General features: G+C 57.6%; 1 protein-coding gene across 1 annotated transcript in view; it reads right to left on the bottom strand.

Annotated features, from left to right (window-relative positions):
• Window positions 1-15,000, bottom strand: part of LOC144488724 (myosin heavy chain, embryonic smooth muscle isoform-like) — a 37,363-nt gene that overhangs the window by 19,869 nt on the left and 2,494 nt on the right. Inside the window, exons 2-6 of the mRNA XM_078206825.1 lie at window positions 12,815-13,027; window positions 10,745-10,906; window positions 6,130-6,258; window positions 3,524-3,612; window positions 1,612-1,735 (exon numbers count right to left, since the gene is read on the bottom strand). Coding sequence (XP_078062951.1) covers window positions 1,612-1,735; window positions 3,524-3,612; window positions 6,130-6,258; window positions 10,745-10,906; window positions 12,815-13,027 — 717 coding nt within the window. The remainder of the gene's footprint in view (window positions 1-1,611; window positions 1,736-3,523; window positions 3,613-6,129; window positions 6,259-10,744; window positions 10,907-12,814; window positions 13,028-15,000) is intronic.

Here is a 15,000-nt window from a genome sequence, read left to right as displayed (position 1 = left end):
GGGACAGAGAGAGGGGGGGAGACAGAGAGAGGGGGGGAGACAGAGAGAGGGGGGGAAACAGAGAGAGAGGGAGAGACAGAGAGAGAGGGAGAGACAGAGAGAGAGAGGGGAAACAGAGAGGGGGGGAGACAGAGAGAGAGGGGGGGAGACAGAGAGAGAGGGGGGGAGACAGAGAGAGAGGGGGGAGACAGAGTGGGGGGGGGAGACAGAGAGAGGGGGAGAGACAGAGAGAGAGGGGGGAAACAGAGAGAGAGGGGGGGAGACAGAGAGAGAGGGGGGGAGACAGAGAGAGAGGGGGGGAGACAGAGAGAGAGGGGAGGAGACAGAGAGAGAGGGGGAGGGGAAAGACAGCGTGAGGGGAGAGACAAGAGAGAGAGGGGGTAGACAGAGAGAGGGGGGTTCTCAGAGAGGGAGGGGGGGAGACAGAGAGAGGGGCGAGATAGAGAGAGGGAGAGTGAGAGGGAGACGGAGCGAGAGAGAGACAGAGAGAGAGACAGAGAGAGAGAGAGAGAGAGACAGAGAGTGAGAGAGAGAGAGACAGAGAGAAAGAGAGAGACAGAGAGAGAGAGAGAGACAAAGAAAGAGAGTGGGACATAGGATGGAAGAGAGGGAAGGTGAGAGAGAGGGAGAGGGAGAGAGCACGAGAAAGATCAACATCCATTTTGAAACCCAGCACAAGACACTTGGTGAGTTCAATGCACATTATTTCCCATCGTCCATCAATGAGACTACATGAGGAGGCCATTCAGCCCCTCAGTTCCATACTAGCTCTGTGCAGGAATGATCCACTCAATTCCTGTCCCCCTCCATCTCTCTGTAAATGTTGAAGGAGCATGACCTCATCCACCCTGCCAGCAAACCTGCTCTGTCGCCCCCACCGCAAGGCTTCGACAATCCTCCCGCAAGTGTTGACGATATAACGGGACTTGTTACCCCAGTCGAGGCAGTGTTTGATTGTAGGATTTGGCCAGTAATGCTCTGCTTATGCTCGATATTATGAAGGTGAGGGTCTTTGCAGCTCTCTCAGCGAGTCCAGCTGTGTGTGTGTGTGTGTGTGTGTGTGTGTGTGTGTGTGTGCACCACCCTGTCCCTCTGTGCCCTGCCCAATCTTGGAGATTTGTCCTGCCCACCAAACTGTAACATGGGACATCTCTCTGTGTTAAACTGTGTTGGCCACTTGCCTGCCCATCACCCCACCCATCCCGGTCCTCACAAAACACTGAAACTTTCTCAAATTGTCCCCCCGCAGATGTTCTCCACCCGCCTGCCCCACAGTGGTTCTCCATCACCCCACCCTGCCCAGATGTTCTCCCCCACCCCCACAGACGTTCCCCCCTGCCCCACGCAGTTGTTCTCCACCACCCTGCCCTGCCCAGACGTTTTCCCCCACCCCCGCAGACGTTTTCCCCCACCCCCGCAGACGTTCTCCCCCACCCCCGCAGATGTTCTCCCCCACCCCCGCAGACGTTCCCCCCTCCCCCGCAGACGTTCCCCCCCTCCCCCGCAGACGTTCTCCCCCACCCCCGCAGACGTTCTCCCCCACCCCCGCAGACGTTCCCCCCTTCCCCCGCAGACATTCTCCACACCACCCGCCGCTCCGCCCAGCCTCACCTGCATGGTGACCTTGTGGTAGCGATCATTCAGCAGCTCTATGTTGCTCTGTTCCTCTTCCAGCTCCTCCTCCAGCTGCCCGATCCTGGCCTCCAGACGCCTCTTCTCCTCAAACAGCACAGACCTGCCGGAAACAGCCAAAAGAAAAATCAATTCTCCAGGACGCTGAACCTCAGGATGAGCACCCGCTCATTCAACTCCCGGCGCTTCACAATTGCTGACCTGCGCCAATTCGGGACTGGAGTCAAAACGGGTGAGGATGGCAGATTTCCTTCCAGAAAGGTTTTTATGACAATTTTGTGATGTCCTCATTACTCAGGACTGATTTTTGACTCCAGCTTTATTGAATCAGGTGGAGAGGAACATTCACACCACACAAGTGCCCGGCAATGATCATCTCTAACAAGAGAGGATCTAACCATCTCCCCCTTGACATTCAATGGTGTTCCCATCGCTGAATCCCCCACTATCAACATCCTGGGGGTTCCCATTGACCAGACACTGAACCAGACCCAGCCGTATAAATACTGTGGCTCCCAGAGCAGGTCAGAGGCTGGGAATCCTGCGGAGAGTAACTCACCTCCTGACTCCCCCCAAAGCCTGTCCACCATCTACAAGGACACAAGTCAGGAGTGTGATGGAATATTCCCACTTGCCTGGATGAGTGCGGCTCCCAACAACACTTGAGGTGTTGGGATGCTTTGGGGGAGGAGTTGGGGGGCTCTGGGGGAGGCATTAGGGGGAGGTGTTGGGGGAGGCATTGGTGGGGCTCTGGGGGGAGTGTTGGGGGGGCTCTGGGGGAGGGGTTGGGGGGGCTCTGGAGGGAGTGTTGGGGGGGCTCTGGGGGAGTGGTTGGGGGGGCTCTGGAGGGAGTGTTGGGGGGGCTCTGGGGGAGTGGTTGGGGGGGGCTCTGGGGGAGGGGTTGGGGGGGCTCTGGGGGAGGGGTTGGGGGGGCTCTGGGAGGTGTTGGAGGTGGCTCTGGGGGAGGGGTTGGGGGGGCACTGGGAGGGGTTGGGGGGGCACTGGGAGGGGTTGGGGGAGGGGTTGGGGGGGCTCTGGGGGAGGGGTTGGGGGGCTCTGGGGGAGGGGTTAGGGGGGCTCTGGGGGAGGGGTTAGGGGGGCTCTGGGGGAGGGGTTAGGGGGGCTCTGGGGGAGGGGTTGGGGGGGGCTCTGGGGGAGGGGTTGGGGGGGGCTCTGGGGGAGGGGTTGGGGGGGCTCTGGGGGAGGGGTTGGGGGGGCTCTGGGGGAGGGGTTGGGGGGCTCAGGGGGAGGGGTTGGGGGGGCTCTGGGGGAGGGGTTGGGGGGCTCAGGGGGAGGGGTTGGGGGGGCTCTGGGGGAGGGGTTGGGGGGGCTCTGGGAGGTGTTGGGGGGCTCTGGGGGAGGGGTTGGGGGGGCTCTGGGGGAGGGGTTGGGGGGGCTCTGGGGGAGGGGTTGGGGGGGCTCTGGGGGAGGGGTTGGGGGGGCTCTGGGGGAGGGGTTGGGGGGGCTCTGGGGGAGGGGTTGGGGGGGCTCTGGGGGAGGGGTTGGGGGGGCTCTGGGGAGGGGTTGGGGGGGCTCTGGGGGAGGGGTTGGGGGGGCTCTGGGGGAGGGGTTGGGGGGGCTCTGGGGGAGGGGTTGGGGGGTCTCTGGGGGAGGGGTTGGGGGGGCTCTGGGGGAGGGGTTGGGGGGGCTCTGCGGGAGGGGTTGGGGGGGCTCTGGGGGAGGAGTCGGGGGGGCTCTGGGGGAGGAGTTGGGGGGGCTCTGGGGGAGGGGTTGGGGGGGCTCTGGGGGAGGGGTTGGGGGGCTCTGCGGGAGGGGTTGGGGGGGCTCTCGGGGAGGGGTTGGGGGGGCTCTGGGAGGTGTTGGGGGAGGCTCTGTGGGGAGTTGTTGGCGGCTTTGGGGAATCGACAATCTCAGGGGGGTTTGCACTCACTTCCCGGACGTACTGCTGCCCATCTCGTCGGCCATGTCGTCCCGGTCCTGCACAGCCTGTCGACGGGCACGTTCTGAGGCAGCGAGATCCTGGAGGTGGGGGAGAGAAAGAGAGGAAAGACCATTCATTCAAACAGCAGAAACACCTGGCTGGGCCGGGGGGGGGAACAGGAGACAAAGACCAACTCAAGAACAGCTTCTTCCCTGCTGCCGTCAGACTTTTGAATGGACCTATCTCGCATTAAGTCTCTACACCCTAGCTCTGACATTCTGCACTCTCTCCTTTCCTTCTCTATGAACGGTATGCTTTGTCTGTATAACGCGCACAAAACAATACTTTTCACTGTATGTTAATACATGTGGCAATAATAAATCAAATCAGACTCGAACCTTAAACTAAACACTAACTGAACCCTAAACTCTGAATCCTAAACCCCAAAACTTTCAACTCTCCAGCCTTAATCTTCTAACCACAAACTGAAACCCCTCACTGCAACATTAACCCTAATCACCTAACCCATATCGCCTAAATGTATAATCCTAGCCTCCCCTAACTGCCTAACCGCTTAACTGTAACATTAACCCTAACCCCGTAACCTTAATCTCCTCATCCTACCCACCTAACCTTAAACTCTCAAACTTTAATCTCCTAACCACAAAACCCTAAAACCTCTCACATGCCCTCCATATTTATCAATAAAGCAGATACCCTTCCCCACTCATTGCCGCCACCCTCTCCATTTATTACATTGAATATACATACAGAGAGATGCCATTCTGCCCATCAGCTCTGTCCACGTGTTCATGCTGTACTCAATAAATTACATCTACTTGCTTTCCATCATCGACTGTCTCAGTCACCTCCTCAAAAATCAGTGAGGGTTAGGTCAAACAAAGTTTACCCCTCTTGAAATCCATGCTGACGACACATTCCCCTTCTGGTCTCTCTGGGACCCCATTATTATTCTTATCACAGATGTTTAAGTCGAGACTCTGGTATCTCCTGGATACATTCTACCCACTTCTTAAATATAGGAATTATGTTAGCTACACTTGAGCAGCTATTAAACATGAATAGTAATGTATCTGCTACCCCTTCCCTTGAAACGTGGGTACAATCCGCTGGGACCAGGTATTCCATTATGATCACTGTTCCTAGATGCTCCCCTATTTTTACTTTGAGTTTGTTTAGTTTATGCAATGCATTTTAAAAAATATATAAATACGCTTATCTCATTACAGTAAGTCCCCCTTAACTGTAACTCATCTCAAGTTAATATATTTAATATTGTAAGCATATAAAATAGTTTTAACGTTATTTTATAATGAGACTATAATTTCCCCCGACACCCTCCTCTTCTGTTACCTGCCTGCGGACATGGCCTCCTCACCAGCACTTTTGCCTTCACCCTTTTTGCTGCCGGGTTCTACTATCCACCCCTTAAAAATCAGCTGTTCCTCGGTCTACATTCATTGTACTTGTGTCCTTTCCACAGCTTAACAGTGAATTATATTGTGATCACTACTGCCAGGATGCTCCCCTAATTCTCTGATCCAGTTCAGTTCAAACCCGTTACTAGGTCCAAAAGTGAAACATAGAAACTAGAAGCAGGAAGAGGCCATTCAGCCCTTCGAACCTGCTCTGCCATTCATTTTGATCATGGCTGATCATCAAATTCAATATCCTGATTCCCCCCTTCCCCCCGATCCCTTTCGCCCCAAGAGCGACATCTAATTTCTTCTTGAAATCACACAACGTTTTGGCCTCAACTACATTCTGTGGGAGTGAATTCCATAGAATTCACCTGAGTAAATTCACCTCAGTCCTAAAAGGTTTACCCCGTATCCTCAAAACTATGACCCCTAATTCTGGACTCCTCCACCATTGGGCGACGTTTCCCCCTCCCGGTGCCAGTACTGAGGGAGTGCTGAATCTACCCTGTCTAATCCTGTTAGCATTTTAAAAGTTTCTGTGATTCTCTCACACTCTTCTAAACTCCAACAAATACAATCCTAACTGACTTTACCAGGAATCAGCCTGGGAAACCTTCGCTGCACCCTCTCTCTAGCAAGGATATCCTTCCTCAGATAAGGAGACCAAAACTGCCCACAATACTCCAGGTGTGGCCTCACCAACACCCTGTACAATTGCAGCAAAACATCCCTATCCCGATACTCAAATCCTCTCGCTATGAAGGCCAACATACCATCTGCCTTCTTTACTGCCTGCTGCTTACTTTCAGTGACTGGTGCACGAGGACACCCAGGTCTCGCTGAGTCTCCACCTCTCTCAATATACAATCATTCCAATAATAATCTGTCTTCCTATTATTGCTACCAAAGTGGATAACCTCATATTTATTAATACTACCCCCTTGTTGGGCTTTGACACACTAGGTTAAGTGGGAGCCTTGCCTGCATTTTAGGGAGTTCCCTTATTGCCCTCTCAATCTACCCCTACTGTCCAATTCACATAGCGGTGTGTTTTGGTAATCCTATGTCCAGTCCCTTGCGATGCATGATAGTCTCTCGCTGATTTATTAACAAGGCCCTTGCTCACTCCTCGCTGCCTGACAGTTATTCGGGGAGGGGGTGGGGAATCCATACCTCGTGCGTCTGCAGGAGCTCTGCCTCGAGACTCTTCAGTTTCTTTTCGGTCTCCTTGGACTGGAAGAAGATCTCCTCCCGGGAAGAGCGAGCTTCATCCAGCTCCCGGAGCAGGTCCTTCATCTGACTCTGAGGCAGGGAGGAGAGAACGAGAGAGGGTGAGTGAAAGGCAGGCAGGGTCACACCCGCAAGGCAAAGGGAGGGGAGGCAAGGCCTGAAAGGATTGGAGGAGGTGGAAGGGTGTGAGAGGCTCAGGGGGTAATACACAGAATGTGGGAGTGACACAAAGAGAGCACAGGAGATAGAGAGCACAAGACGGAGATACACATACATTAGTCACATCCTAGTGAAGCTGCAGAATATCTCCAAAATCCAGGCCGACACTCCCCTCGGTGCCAGTACTGAGGGAGTGCTGCACTGTCGGGGGTAGATGTCTATACTCTAGTATTTGAGCTCCATAATCCAGACCGACACTCCCCCCGGTGCCAGTACTGAGGGAGTGCTGCACTGTCGGGGGTAGATGTATATACTCTAGGATTTGAGCTCCATAATCCAGGCCAACACTCCCCCCGGTGCCAGTACTGAGGGAGTGCTGCACTGTTGGAGGTAGATGTAGTAATAACAGGGTTGTCGTGATGGGAGACTTTAATTTCCCAAACATCGATTGGAATATCCCTAGGGTATGGGGTTTGGATGGGGAGGAGTTTGTTAGGTGTGTTCAGGAGGGTTTCCTGACACAGCATGTGGATACAAGAGGAGAGGCTGTACTCGATCTGGTACTGGCTAATGAGCCGGGACAGGTGTCGGATCTCTCAGCGGGGGAGCATCTTGGGGATAGAGATCATAACTCTATCTCCTTTACGCTAGCACTGGAAAGAGATAGGATCAGGCAAGCTAGGAAAGTGTTTATCTGGAGTAAGGGGAAATATGAAGCCATCAGGCAGGAGATTAGAGGCGTAAATTGGAAGGAGGTATTCTCGAGGAAAAGTACCGAAGGAAGGTGGCAGAGTTTCAAGAAATGTTTGTCTGGAGTTCTGCATGACAACGTTCCGATGAGACAGGGAGGTTTTGGTAGGTTACGGGAACCGTGGTGCACGAAAGCTGTGCTGAACCTAGTCAAAAGGAAAAGGAAAGCGTACAAAAGGTTCAGAGAGCTAGGCGATGATAGGGATCTAGATGAGTATACGGCTTGTAGGAAGGGACTTAAGAAAGAAATTAGGAGAGCCAGAAGAGGTCACGAGAAGGCCTTGGCAGGTAAGATTAAGACGAACCCTAAGGCGTTCTATAAATATGTGAAGAGTAAAAGGATGAGATGTGAAGGAATAGGACCTATGAAATGTGAAGGTGAGAAAGTCTGTACGGAACCGGAAGTATTAGCAGAGGTGCTTAATGAATACTTTACCTCGGTATTCACGGTGGAAAAAGACCTGGGTGGTTGTACTACAGGATTGAGGCGGACTGAAAAGATTGAGTTTGTGGACATTCAGAAAGAGGATGTGTTGGAAATTTTGAATAGCATCAAGATAGATAAGTCGCCGGGACCGGATGGGATGTACCCCAGGTTACTGTGGGAGGCGAGGGAAGAGATTGCAGAGCCTCTGGCGATGATCTTTGCGTCGTCGATGGAGACGGGAGAGGTTCCGGGCGATTGGAGGATTGCGGATGTGGTTCCGATATTCAACAAAGGGAATAGGGATAGCCCAGGAAATTACCGACCGGTGAGTCTAACCTCAGTGGTTGGTAAGTTGATGGAGAAGATCCTGAGGGATAGGATTTATGAGCATTTAGAGAAGTTTAGTATGCTCAAAAGTAGTCAGCACGGCTTTGTCAAAGGCAAATCGTGCCTTACGAGCCTGGTGGAGTTCTTTGAAAATGTGACTAAACACATTGACGAAGGAAAAGCGGTAGATGTGGTTTACATGGGCTTCAGCAAGGCGTTCGATAAGGTCCCCCATGTAAGACTTCTCGAGAAAATGAGAGGGCATGGGATCCACGGGGCTGTTGCCTTGTGGACCCAGAACTGGCTTGCCTGCAGAAGGCAAGAGTGGTTGTAGATGGGTCTTTTTCTGAATGGAGGTCGGTCACCAGTGGACTGCCCCAGGGATCTGTTCTGGGACCCTTGCTGTTTGTCATTTTCATAAATGACCTGGATGAGGAAGTGGAGGGATGGGTTGGTAAGTTTGCCAACGACACGAAGGTTGGTGGTGTTGTGGAAAGTCTGGAGGGATGTCAGAAGCTGCAGTGTGACATAGATAGGATGCAAGACTGGGCGGGGAAGTGGCAGATGGACTTCAACCCGGATAAATGTGTAGTGGTCCATTTTGGCAGGTCAAATGAGATGAAGGAGTATAATATCAAGGGTAAGACTCTTAGCAGTGTAGAGGATCAGAAGGACTTTGGGATCCGGGTCCATAGGACTCTTAAATCGGCCTCGCAGGTAGAGGAGGTGGTTAAGAAGGCGTATGGTGTGCTGGCCTTCATCAATCGAGGGATTGAGTTTAAGAGTCCGGGGATAATGATGCAGCTTTATAAGACCCTCGTCAGACCCCACTTAGAGTACTGTGCTCAGTTCTGGTCGCCTCATTACAGGAGGGATGTGGAAATGATTGAAAGGGTGCAGAGGAGATTTACAAGGATGTTGCCTGGATTGAGTGGCATGCCTTATGAGTATAGGCTGAGGGAGCTCGGTCTTTTCTCCTTGGAGAGACGAAGGATGAGAGGTGACCTGATAGAGGTATACAAGATGTTGAGAGGTATAGATCGAGTGGATTCTCGGAGGCTTTTCCCCAGGGCTGAAATGGCTGCTACGAGAGGACACAGGTTTAAGGTGCTGGGGAATAGTTACAGAGGAGATGTCAGGGTAAGTTTTTCACTCAGAGGGTGGTGGGTGAGTGGAATCGACTGCCGTCAGTGGTGGTGGAGGTAAACTCGATAGGGTCTTTTAAGAGACTTCTGGATGAGTACATGGGACTTAATAGGATTGAGGGTTATAGGTAAGCCTACATATAAGCCTACGTAGGTAGGGACATGACTGGCGCAACTTGTGGGCCGAAGGGCCTGTTTGTGCTGTATTTTTTCTATGTTCTAATTACTCTAGGATTTGAGCTCCATAATCCAGGCCGACACTCCCCCCGGTGCCAGTACTGAGGGAGTGCTGCACTGTCGGAGGTCGATGTATATACTCTGGGATTTGAGCTCCATAATCCAGGCCGACACTCCCCCCCGGTGCCAGTACTGAGGGAGTGCCGCACTGTCGGAGGTCGATGTATATACTCTAGGATTTGAGCTCCATAATCCAGGCCGACACTCCCCCCGGTGCCAGTACTGAGGGAGTGCTGCACTGTCGGGGGGAGATGTCTATACTTTAGGATTTGAGCTCCATAATCCAGGCCGACACTCTCCCCGGTGCCAGTACTGAGGGAGTGCTGCACTGTCGGGGGTAGATGTATATACTCTAGGATTTGAGCTCCATAATCCAGGCCGACACTCCCCCCCGGTGCCAGTACTGAGGGAGTGCCGCACTGTCGGAGGTCGATGTATATACTCTAGGATTTGAGCTCCATAATCCAGGCCGACACTTCCCGCCCCCGCCAGTGCCAGTGCCGAGGTTGGGGCTTTAAACCGAAGGGAGAAAAGTAGAGTTAATGACTCGAGTCCAATACGACTCTTCCTCGGAACGGTTCTGAGGAGGAGTCGTGCAGGACTCAGATGGGTCGAGCCTGTTTCTCTCCTTCACCAGACCCAGTCTTTATCCTCCAACCATCATTAAAAGTTAAAAAAAACTATTTGGGTTGTTGTCCCATTGCTGACTATGGAACCTTACTGTTCACAAAATGGCCGCAACTTGTCTGACAGGGAGTGTGCTTTGGGGAAAGCTCTCCTTTGGCTGGGAGTTTTCTGATGGGGGGTGGTTTGGAAGGGGGCCACCCCTGGAGCTAGAGGGGCTGTCCAATGAGTGATTGAGCTGAACGGTTCGATAATCTTTGGAGTTTGGGAGGACGAGAGGAGGTTCCATCGCAACGGATCCAATTCTGGGAGGGGGTGCCTGTCAGGTGTCAATGCTGAGAGGCTGTTGCCCTCCCTTGTCCCCTCCACCCCCTCACCCATCACCTGCCCCTCCCGCTGGATAATCTCGGACCGGGGGAGCGGGCGAGGGTGATAGAGCCTCAGGATCAGGGGGTGGCCATTTTGGACTGAGATAACGAAAGATGTCTTCACTTAGAGGGCAGGGGAATCTCCCCTCCCCACCTCCTGCACTCCCTGGAGAGCTGTGGAGGCTCAGGGATCGAGTCTATCGGAAATGGAGAGATCAAGGGGTTTTCAAGAAGAGGTTGCTGAGGGTTTGGGTGGGAATGTGGGCACCGAAGCCAAGTCCAGGCCATGATCGTGTCAGTTGGGGGTGAGGGAGCAGGCCCATTAGGGGATGAAGGGCCTTTTGCCGCTCCCAGTACGTCCTCACGACACTGGTGGGGCTGGTTATCTGATCAGACCATGTCACGTGGTGCCTGGATTCTGGATTCCATCTTGTTGACCCTCCAGTAGCTTTGTGAGTTGGTCTAGCCCTGGCACCTCCCCCTTCCCGTTCCGATCCACAGCTCCCCACTCCAGTGCTGACCTGCAGGCGGCGCAGTTGCTTGAGGGCCTCATCCCTGCCCTTGTTGGAGCCGTCGATCTGGGCCTCCAAGTCCTTCAGCTCCATTTCCAGCTTTTTCCGGGAGCCCACAGCGTTGGAGCGCTGTTTCCTCTCGTCCTCGAGCTCCAGTTCCAGTTCCCGGACCTGAGGGAGAGATGGGGAGAGAGGGAAAAAGCAATCAGCAACTGGGAGCTGCGAGGCCCAATAACCCAACCCAACCCAACCCAACGCAGACCAACCCAACCCAACACAGACCAACACAACCCAACACAACCCAACGCAGACCAACACAACCCAACGCAAACCAACACAACCCAACGCAGACCAACACAACCCAACGCAGACCAACACAACCCAACGCAGACCAACACAACCCAACGCAGACCAACACAACCCAACCAAAAGCAATCCAACCGAAACCCAACCCCAACGCAGCCCAATCCAACTCAATGCAACCCAATCCAACCCAGACCAATCCAACGCAACCCAACCCTACGCAACCCAATCCCACGCAACCCAACCCAACCCACCTCAACAGGTCACGGTCGAACGTCAACTACGTGACCCCCTGACTACTACACCTTCCAATGTCCATCAGAGGATGCCACTCAGCCCATCCAATAGCTACTGTCACTCTCTACAGGGGCAGCCCAGGCAGTCCCATCCACAAGGACAAGTCAGGAGTGGGATGGAATACTCTCCACTTGCCTGGATAAGTGTTGCTCCAACAATGCTCGAGAAGCTTGGCACCATCCAGGACAAAGCAGCCCCCGCTCGATCGACACACTAACCCCCACCTTCAACATTCACCCCCTCCACCACCGACGCACAGTGGCAGCCGTGTGTACCATCTACAAGATGCACTGCAGCGACTCACCAAGGCTCCTTCGACATCACCTTCTAAACCCACCACCTCTACCACCTAGAAGGACAAGGGCAGCAGACACATGGGGAACACCCCCACCTGCAAGCTCCCCCTCCGAGCCCCACACACACCATCCTGACTTGGAAATATATCGGCTGTTCCTTCACTGTCGCTGGGGACAAAATCCTGGAACACCGTCCCTAACAGCACTGTGGGTGTACCTACACCACACGGGATTGACTGATGTCCAATAACAATCCTGGAACTCCCTCCCTAACAGCACTGTGGGTGTACCTACACCACCCGGACTGACTGATGTCCAATAACAATCCTGGAACTCCCTCCCTAACAGCACTGTGGGTGTACCTACACCACACGGACTGACTGACGTCCAATAACAATCCTGGAACTCCCTCCCTAACAGCACTGTGGGTGTACCTACACCACACGGACTGACTGATGTCCAATAACAATCCTGGAACTCGCTCCCTAACAGCACTGTGGGTGTACCTACACCACACGGGACTGACTGATGTCCAATAACAATCCTGGAACTCCCTCCCTAACAGCACTGTGGGTGTACCTACACCACACGGACTGACTGATGTCCAATAACAATCCTGGAACTCGCTCCCTAACAGCACTGTGGGTGTACCTACACCACACGGGACTGACTGATGTCCAATAACAATCCTGGAACTCCCTCCCTAACAGCACTGTGGGTGTACCTACACCACACGGACTGACTGATGTCCAATAACAATCCTGGAACTCCCTCCCTAACAGCACTGTGGGTGTACCTACACCACACGGACTGACTGATGTCCAATAACAATCCTGGAGCTCCCTCCCTAACAGCACTGTGGGTGTACCTACACCACACGGACTGACTGATGTCCAATAACAATCCTGGAACTCCCTCCCTAACAGCACTGTGGGTGTACCTACACCACACGGACTGACTGGTGTCCAATAACAATCCTGGAACTCGCTCCCTAACAGCACTGTGGGTGTACCTACACCACACGGGACAGCAGCAGGTTCAAGATGGCGGCTCCCCCACCACCTTCTCGAGGGGCAATGAGGGATGGGCAATAAACTCTGGGCCCGGCCGGCGACGCCCACATCCCAGTGAACAGGCTGGTGAAGAGGTCGCTGTGTCTCGCACCATCCTGTCCATTACTGACCTGTTTGACCAGGGCTCGCTTCTTTTCATCATTCTGCTCGTCGCGGGACTGCAGACTGCGGTCAAACTGCGCCTTGGTGGCCTGCATGGTGACCTCCAGCCGGAGCTTGGCATCCTCCGTCCCCTGGAGCTCGTCCTCCAGCTCCTCCAACTGCGTCTTCATCTCCTCAACCTGTTGCTCCAGAGCCCGTTTCGCCTTCTCCAACTCGTGCACCTTGAGGGGGGAATGGAAGCAGAGATGAAGCACAGTCAGCACCAAGCAGGAGAGAGCATACTGACAGGGCGGGGGCGTGGGGTAACAGAGGCATGAGGTAACGAGAGAGGGAGCAGGGACGGAGGGAGCGGGGGGGACGCGGAGGGGGCGGGGGGGAGGCGGAGGGAGCGGGGAGGGAGCGGGGGGGACGGGGAGGGAGCGAGGGGGACGGGGAGGGAGCGAGGGGGATGCGGAGGGAGCGGGGGGGGGACGGGGAGGACGCGGGGGGGGGGGGGAGACACGGAGGGGGATGGGGGGGATGCGGAGGGGGACGGGGGGGACGCGGAGGGAGCGGGGGGGACGACGCGGAGGGGGCGGGGGGGACGCGGAGGGGGCAGGGGGGGAGGCAGGGGGGACGCGGAGGGGGCGGGGGGGAGGCAGGGGGGACACGGAGGGGGCGGGGGGGACGATGCGGAGGGAGCGGGGGGGACGCGGAGGGGACGACGCGGAGGGGGCGGGGGGGACGCGGAGGGGGCAGGGGGGGAGGCAGGGGGGACGCGGAGGGAGCGGAGGGGGGACGCGGAGGGGGTGGGGGGGACACGGAGGGGGCTGGGAGGACACGGAGGGGGCGGGGGGGACGACGCGGAGGGGCGGGGGGGACGCGGAGGGGGAGCGGAGGGAGCGGGGGGGGGACACGGAGGGGGCGGGGGGGGAGGCGGAGGGGGCGGGGGGGACGCGTAGGGGGACGGGGAGGGAGCGGGGGGGACGGGGAGGGAGCGGGGGGGGGACGCGGAGGGGACGGGGAGGGAGCGGGGGGGACGGGGAGGGAGCGGGGGGGGCGACGTGGAGGGGGCGAGGGGGGAGGCGGAGGGAGCGGGGGCGACGCGGAGGGGACGGGGAGGGAGCGGGGGGGACGGGGAGGGAGCGAGGGGGACGCGGAGGGAGCGGGGGGGGGACGGGGAGGACGCGGGGGGGGGGGGAGACACGGAGGGGGATGGGGGGGATGCGGAGGGAGCGGGGGGGACGCGGAGGGGGACGGGGGGACGCGGAGGGAGCGGGGGGGACGACGCAGAGGGGGACGACGCGGAGGGGGCGGGGGGGACGCGGAGGGGGCAGGGGGGGAGGCAGGGGGGACGCGGAGGGGGCGGGGGGGAGGCAGGGGGGACACGGAGGGGGCGGGGGGGACGATGCGGAGGGAGCGGGGGGGACGCGGAGGGGGCGGGGGGGACGACGCGGAGGGGGCGGGGGGGACGACGCGGAGGGGGCGGGGGGGGACGACGCGGAGGGGGCGGGGGGGACGATGCGGAGGGAGCGGGGGGGGAGGCGGGGGGGACGCGGAGGGGGAGGTGGAGGGAGCGGGGGGGACGCGGAGGGGGCGGGGTGGACGACGCGGAGGGGGCGGGGGGGGAGGCGGGGGGGACGCGGAGGGGGAGGTGGAGGGAGCGGGGGGGACGCGGAGGGGGCGTGGGGGACACGGAGGGGGTGGGGGGGACGACGCGGAGGGGGCGGCGGGGGGGACGCGGAGGGGGAGGTGGAGGGAGCGGGGGGGACGCGGAGGGGGCGTGGGGGACACGGAGGGGGCGGGGGGGGACGACGCGGAAGGGGCGGGGGGGACGCGGAGGGGGCAGGGGGGGGACACGGAGGGGGTGGGGGGGACGACGCGGAGGAGGCGGGGGGACGACGCGGAGGAGGCGGGGGGGACGACGCGGAGGGGGCGGGGGGGGGACACGGAGGGGGCGGGGGGGGACATGGAGGGGGCGGGGGGACGATGCGGAGGGGGCGGGGGGGACGACGCGGAGGAGGTGGGGGGGACGACGCGGAGGGGGCGGGGGGACGACGCGGAGGGGGCGGGGGGGACGACGCGGAGGGGGCGGGGGGGACGACGCGGACGGGGCGGGGGGGACGCGGAGGGGGCAGGGGGGGAGGCGGGGGGGACGCGGAGGGGGACGTGTAGGGAGCGGGGGGACGACGCGGAGGGGGCGGGGGGGACGCGG

Source organism: Mustelus asterias, unplaced genomic scaffold (assembly GCF_964213995.1).
Source record: "Mustelus asterias unplaced genomic scaffold, sMusAst1.hap1.1 HAP1_SCAFFOLD_1810, whole genome shotgun sequence".
Taxonomy (NCBI): domain Eukaryota; kingdom Metazoa; phylum Chordata; class Chondrichthyes; order Carcharhiniformes; family Triakidae; genus Mustelus; species Mustelus asterias.
The sequence above is the reverse complement of the archived record's forward strand: the minus strand, read 5'-3'. Positions and strand labels throughout refer to the sequence as shown.